The sequence below is a fragment of the Otolemur garnettii genome, unplaced genomic scaffold, assembly GCF_000181295.1.
Source record: "Otolemur garnettii isolate 467f Iridium unplaced genomic scaffold, OtoGar3 scaffold00050, whole genome shotgun sequence".
Taxonomy (NCBI): domain Eukaryota; kingdom Metazoa; phylum Chordata; class Mammalia; order Primates; family Galagidae; genus Otolemur; species Otolemur garnettii.
The window spans coordinates 3657588-3665209 of record NW_003852445.1 but is presented as its reverse complement, the minus strand read 5'-3'; the positions used below and the strand labels follow the sequence as shown (position 1 = coordinate 3665209).

Sequence of the window (7622 nt, the reverse complement as noted above, 5' to 3'; positions counted from 1 at the left end):
TCCCAAGTTTGAGGTTACTGTTAAGCTATGATGCCATGGCACTCTACCAGGGGCAAGAAAGTAAAACTCTGTCTCAAAAAAAAAGAAAAGATTTAAAAATGAAGTCACTAGTCTAATAAGATGATATTTACCCCCCAAATCTAATAAAACTTACAATCAGCATGTGCATTCTTCTTAGAACAACAGTATCTGAGCCTTTCTTCAAATACTGCTTTATAGGAACTCAAACTCACTTTTCACAGCTACACAAATCTAGAGATGTACAAATATCTGATAAAAGCTATTTCTTTTAGAAAGCAAAAGACCATACATTGACAAAACAACCTTCAGAAGAGTCTTTAAAGCTAAGTCAAAATGTGGCAAGAAAATAAAAACCTGAAATCTTATGGAATAAAATGTCATATACGAAATATATAAAATAATCAAACTCTTTTCTTAGGCATTCCTAAATACTCTAAATGATCAATACAGAAATAACTCTAGATAGCTTTGCTGAGTATATGAATTCATATTATCTGCAAAGATCATGTAAATTAATCACTCTTCCATGGTAAAACCACAAATAGAATTTCCAGTTTAATAAAAGACTTTTTCTATCTTGCTAAACTATTCTCACTCATTATTCTGGAACTCAGGTCCACCACAACATTATCAGAAGTGTAGAAAATTAACCACAAATTGAGAACCAACTCTCAATTCAATTGAGAGAAACAAGGCAAAGAGGAATAATATTTCAATTAAATAAACCAAGCCCTATAATATTAATTTAATTATACATTGCAATGCTCCACAGTGAATTTGAAAAATCAATGAATCAAGGTTAAAAAACTTATTAAAATGCCACTACATATCACTATGAAAGAGTTAAAGTAGGTTTCTGACATCTGTGCTACATTTAACTAATAATCAAATCTTACCTGTTCACACTCATACAAATCAACTGATCTATGTAAATATTTTTATTTTCTGCAAAGCTATCGTCCTTTGTTTTAAAGCAAAATTGTGGGGGTTGTTTTGTTTTGTTTTGTTTGCAGTTTTTGGCTGGGGCTGGATTTGAACCCACCACCTCTGGCATATGGGCCAGCACCCTACTCCTTTGAGCCACAGGTGCCACTCCAAAATTATGTTTTATAGGTTTAAAAAGATACTACTCAGTTTACTTAAAGATCTGTGGTATTAAGAGCTTGATTTATGACTCTCTGGTACAGCAACTAACTAGCTAACGCATGGTAAGGGAAGTCAGGGGAAAATTAAACTCATGCCAAAAGGGCTTTATTGGCCAGCAAAAGAATTTCCAATAAAGGTATATCTCCTCTAAGAATCCTACTTAACTAACCATGTCAGAACTATTCAAAAAGCCCTTTGGTGCTTGCTCCGGCAGCACATATACTAAAATTGGAACGATACAGAGAAGATTAGCACAGACCCTGCGCAAGGATGACATGCAAATTCGTGAAGCGTTCCATATTTTTGGTCCTTTTTCTGAAAGTCATAATAAATTCTGAATTTCATTATCTAAAAAAAAAACAACCCTTTGGTTTCTAACATTCTATAGAATGTTATAGTAGTTCTACTACTTCCTTGCCATTGGATATATCTTAAAGTCTTTCATCAGACTACAACTTAAATTTAAAATTAGTCAACCACATTATCTTATCTGGGTTTTGTTGGTGCTTATTTGGTTTTAGTGACGGGGTCTTGCTATGTTGCCCAGGGTGGAGGTCAGTGGTTATTCACAAACATGATCATAGTGCACTACCGCCCCAAAATCCTGGGCTCACGTGATTCTCCCACCTCATCCTCCCAACTGGATGCTAAAATCAGTGGGGAAATGGGTGATGAGAAGCAGGATATTTATATATAGCCTCAGAGCATATCCCCACAAAGGACTTATTAAGTGGGAAAGGAACAATAGTAACTTTATAGTGCAGTTGTAACTATAATAATAAAAAATAAATGACAACAAAAAAACCCCCAAAACCCATAATAGTACTTTAAAACTATCACCTCCTGGGCACAAAGCAAGCCAGGGCACCGTAACTGTACTAGTAGTCACCATACTCTTCACTACCACAAACCGGCAGGAGAAAAGGGGAAAAAAGAAGAAAAAGATTTTCACTTGAGAATATTTACTTATTCATTTTATTAAACCTAAACCCTTGAAGATACATCTTTTTAACATTCTGTGGGACAAAAGAGAAAGTGAATATAAAGCACATCTACTTCATATCAAAGTATCATGGTTGTCACAGGGGAAAACACTTGTGTGACTGAGGGTGTTTCTACGGAACACCATTTTTACTTGAATGAAAAGGTTTGTGCAAAAATAAATTTATCCTTGAAATGAACCAAGTATGATTATTTAGATTTAAGCGTTCGGCATTTTCTTAAAAGTAAACAACGTAAGCCTGTCGTGTCAAGGAAAACAACTGATAGATAGCATTTGTGGCCAATGATAAAATGTGGGCTTTCAAGGAAAAAGTCAAATACTAGAAAGCTCATATCCACCACCATAAGCTTAACAGCTTCAAATCTGACACACTCTGAAAGGATCAATGGTAATATTAACAAATGTGATTTCTGGATATTGTACAATGAAAGATGACATTTGTAAGATCTGCATAACTCACAACCACCATTTTACAAATGAACAATCATGATGATGAAAATCATGCATGGGCAAAAGATCCACTCTAAGTTCAAAATAGGCCAAGAGACTGTAACGTAAATGAGTGTGAAAAGTTTCTTGATAGGGTCTAAGTTTCCAAATTGGAATTGACCTTTAAGGGTATATACCACTTGTTAGGTTTTACAAGATAACAAAAATATGTACAATTATCAGAAAAGCCTATTGAGTTACTCTTCTCTTTTCAAAACTACACATCTGTGAAGGGCCAGAACTTCTTCATATTCTTTAATCAAAAATAACATACTGCAACAAGTCGAATGCAGAAGCAGATACGTCTCCCTTCGGGCATTAAAAGAGATGTGCAAAAGTATAAAGCCATGTCATTTTCTCATCACTTTTTAGAAATTATGGTTATTATTCATAAACGTATTAACAAGTAATAAGTATTCTTGAAAATAAATCAAATAAAGTAAATATCTTTAAAATTTTGCACTTTTAACTTATATTTCAGTAAATATCAACAGATGTAACCCACATAGACAAAAATTCTTTGAGGTCATCAATATTTTTTCAGAGTGTAAAAGGATTCGGAGAACATACAGCCTGAAGACTTACGATATAGTTGTTCCCAACTTCGGAGAGTCTAAATTAAGAAATAAGCAGGTTTGACACTATACATGTGCAAAAATAAATTTATCAAAGAATTAGAAAAAGAAACCCATTGTTGCCCAACCATAAGAAAATGAATGGCACATCTAAAATGTGATTACTGTTTATTTGAAATAAAATTCTGACAGAATGCTCACAAAATATTGAGCAGAAATCTACAAACTATGTAAGCGGAGACAGCAATAAGCTGAAAAAAAGACCGAAATCTACAAACTATGTAAGCAGAGACAGCAATACACTGAAAAAAAGACTGGAAGGAAGAAAAACACTAGAGTTCAATATGAAAATGCAACTCACCAAAAAAATAACTACTATTGTTATTGTTATTAATATTAAAACCAATCAAGGCAGCTTGGTATAGAAGTCTGAACTGACAGTCAAGAAACCTACTGGTTTCTTTAATGGCTAACCCACTGTTTGGCCATTAAACCTCTCTGAGATTTTTTCACAAGTCACTTAACCTCTCTGAACTACCAGACTCTCAGGTAAAATGAACTATCAGATCTAAAGATTATTCAAGACCTTTGCAAGGATCATCTAAAATCAGGGTTAAAGTAAAAACTGTGAAAACAACTTCAAAATTGTACCTTTTGCAGAATTCTGACCCAACATACTAAATAGTTCTTTAATCCTCTTTTTTGCAGATTAGTAGTTCAGCCTCTCTAAATAAAGTTGGAAGAAGAGTTAAGGTTCCTTAATCTCTGAATGGTATTTGGGGGAAGTGAAAAATACTTGGGTATATCCTGAAAGAAAAGAAAGAAAAGAACATAAGTGAGACAGCCTAGTGTCCCACATGATGGGAGCCTTTCACCAGTGCTGGAAAGAGTACTGAGTTGTTACTTATTATGGAGAGATAGGTCATATGCTACGGAAAAGAAAAAGAGAAAGAGATGTAAAAATACAAGAGTTTATGTATGTGCACAGTAAGAATATCAAAACCTATGCTCTACCTTAAAACTGCCCAGAAAAATCTACCTGTTCCCTTGGCTGACCAGCCGTCACCCATTTCACTGTCTGTGTGCAGAACTAGCAAGAGTTAATGACAGAAAATTAAATCCCAGTTTGTCAATCTTGTTCCTTGTTAGCAAAACTGATAAAATCCTAAAGCCTATAAAGAGATAAATATTGCCCTAAATTAAATCTAGATAAGATTGGGAAAAGATCCCTGGGTCCTCCAAAAACTGAGGTCAATAAAAGATCTTCAACTTTCAAATGTTTCGACTTGTACTTCAATATCCATCATCCAATAACCTCTCTTTCTTTAAGAAAATACTCCCATGCTGATGTTTGTTCTAAGTCCACACAACAAGGATGGGGAAGCGCTACATCAAGGATAACCATGCTTGGTGCCAGGAAACAAAATGGTACAGGTTTGCATTTGGTCTCCAACTAGACAAAAAAGTAAACAAATATTTTATACTTTTAACAGAACACAAATAAAATGACCTGGCTGTCCTAAACTTGTTTTTATATATAAAGTTTGGGTCTCAGTTTCCACATCCTTAAAATAAGGACTCTATATTATGTAATTCCCAAAGGGAATTTATTTCTTAGATAGTTGGAGAATCCTAAAATCACTGAAAAGAAGTGTTTTGGGGAGTTGGGAAAGAAAGTATAACCGCACGCCGGGAATGTGTGTATGTGTGTATGTATATGAGAGAGAGAAACATTCAGATCTGGTCGTTCAATGGCCGATGACCCAAGAGTGGAACCCTGGAGTACCCAGCTCTCATATTTGAGAAACTAGGTGGTGACTAAATTGCATGGTCAACAGTATGAGGAACACTCGAAAAGCATGAGGCCCCCTTAGGCCTGTGCTTCCTTGTTTATTTCCAGTGGACAACTTAAAAAGATCCTCTTTTTCCTCCTTTTGAATCTATAGCTCAGATTTCCACATTGAGAGGACTCTGCCAACCATTATTCACTATTAGCAACTGTCAATTTACCAATGGACATGTACAAAAGCACCTACTATGTGCATCCATCAGCTAGTGCATGTCAAGTTTTCAATAAACATCTGTTGACTTGAATATAATCGCAAGGCCTTGGAGGCTGCTACAGACTCATCCATCTACAGTTTTGTACGAAGGGCAGGTGAAAGAAGAAACCTGGTTATGCCATCCTTGATCTAAAGCCTGACACTCGGTGTTCCTCCCATTCATGTGTGACACGTGGTTCCTAAGTGCTGCCTGGATGGGCCAGGCACAGCTGCTGCAGGCAGGGGACTGTCAGAGGGGAAGAGAGGGACACTTACCTGGGGAACCTCTGCTTCAGCTTCCTCAGGCTCTGCCTGGTGGGCGGCACAGACACTAGGCACTGGGCTATCTCGTCGTACTGGGCTTTGGTCAGTATCATGTTGGGCCAGGGACCAGGAGGTGGCGGGGACAAGGAAAAAAATCACCCTGGGACTCAAGAGCCTTGGTGCCGGGGAATGAGAGGTGGACAACACAGCGGCACAGTCCTGGATCCTCGTCTTCCCTGGAATCAATGCCCCAGTACCCCCTGACTCACACCCTGAGCTGCAAAGGCGGGACCAAGACTCGCAGAGTCCCAGGCTTCACTCGGCACCTCCGCGGCGGGGGCCGGCTGTATACGGAATTGCCCTTGCTTGGTTTACTGAGCAGCCGCAGTTGGTCCAACCGAAGGCAATTGGTCGCCATGTCAGTTAAGGGCAAACCAACCAGGAAGTACCAGCCGCCCACAGAAAGCGCGCGGAGTCTGGGTCTAGGCGGGTGGGTGTCCTGGGCCGCGCCCACCTGGGAATTGACAAGGGTTGTTCGTGGAGTTTAAACCCCCGCAGTTACTAGACGCTAAGGAGGCCTGGCGCACAAGTAGGGCAGCAAGTCTCTCGAGTCCCCCGCGATCCTTCAGCCTGAGCCCCGGAAAGCCCCTGCCAGGGCGCGCGTTTTGAACTGGCTTCCAAACGCGCAGGTTTCAGCGCAGCTCCGAGCGGACTGGCCTGCAAAGAAACTGGGTCTATACTCCGACAAAGTCTCTCTCCGCTCTGCCAGCGTGAGCCGGGCGGTAAACCCACAAGGATCGCTCTAAACATGGTTTGGCTTTTGATAAGGAAGTCCTGTAACTTATGTAGATCTTGTGGAAAGCAATTTTGTCCTTGTCGGGAAATAGACTTAACAAATCCGACGGCACCCGACAGCCAACAGTATAGGAAGTCACTTTCACTCCGTACTGTTAGCTCAGCATAGCCTAAAATCGTGTTTTAACTGTCTTTAGAACTTCAGCTCTCAGAAAACAGTAGGCGCTCGATAAATATTTGGAGAAACGAGTTCATTTCCTGTGAGTGAATCTTAGCTTTCCAAAGGCAATTTAATGAGACATCAGTCCCTCCTTTAATCTCTTTTTAAAAATCTGGTTCTTAGAAGGCCATGCTTTTTGTTTCTTTTCTTCAAATTTTAACATTGTAAGTAAATGAAAGAAAAAGTGCTTGGATTTTAGAGAAAATGTAAGTGGTTACGAATTTTTCATCTGGAACAAAGCCTGGTTTGGATGTTTAGCTCAAATATGCCTCTTTGGATAAATTCCTTAATCCACTGAAACCTCATTTCCTTTGTCTGTAAAACTGATTTTTAATTCCTGGGGCTGTTTTTAAGATTAAATGGGATAATACAAGTAAAGGATTACTCAGCACAGTGTCCAACAGATAACCTATGTAAAATAAATAGCCTAACTAAAACAGCTTGATAAAAATGGATAGGCTTTTACCGGCTCCCCCTGCCTAGGCTAAATTAAGCTCATCACTTCCTGTGAGGCAGGTACTATGGCCATTATCAACCCCTCCTTCCTTTTGTACAGAGGGAAAAATTTGAGGCATGAAAAGGTTAAGGAATTTCTCAGAGGTCATGAGAATAAGTAAGTAGCAGGAATGAAGTGTAAACCCCTGAAATTTGGTTCCAGAGGCCATGCTCTTGCCAGCTCTCAGTAATGCTTAATTACTACCTCAAACAGTTACATTCTCTTAAGCCAAAGGTGAAGGGTTTTTTAAAGGAAAATATTCTACATTGTAAATTATCCTTTTAGCCCAGATTTTTAAAAACCTCACTATTTTTTTTCAGGCATCTCAAAGTCCTGTGGCAACAGTGGATCCTGAATTCAGTTCTGTCCCCATATGCTTTGCATCTAGCTCTGATGGTGTGACATTAGGACATAACTATTTATTTATGGCAGCCTGGCCTGCAGTTGCCACCTGGCTAGTTTGTTGCTGACCCTGCCATGACTTTTACATGAAAGCTAGCTGACGATAAGCAGGCACCAGGCCATCCCCTGTTCCTTTCCCCTTCCCAACCTCACTCTTTCACAGCCATCC

The 7622-nt window shown here is 38.8% G+C and overlaps 1 protein-coding gene and 1 non-coding gene across 3 annotated transcripts in view; one reads left to right on the top strand and one right to left on the bottom strand.

Annotated features, from left to right (window-relative positions):
• Positions 1 to 5921, bottom strand: part of CUNH15orf41 (chromosome unknown C15orf41 homolog) — a 206385-nt gene extending 200464 nt beyond the window's left edge. The window contains exon 1 of one of the 2 annotated variants that reach the window (XM_003791690.3): positions 5553 to 5921. In XM_003791690.3, coding sequence (XP_003791738.1) covers positions 5553 to 5653 — 101 coding nt within the window. In that variant the 5' untranslated portion in view covers positions 5654 to 5921. The remainder of the gene's footprint in view (positions 1 to 5552) is intronic. The other variant, XM_023514287.1, reaches the window with a different exon arrangement.
• On the top strand, positions 1366 to 1472 carry LOC111725949. The gene has a single exon (XR_002773881.1). It is a non-coding gene; the product is annotated as a U6 spliceosomal RNA (small nuclear RNA).
• Positions 5922 to 7622: the final 1701 nt, after the last annotated feature.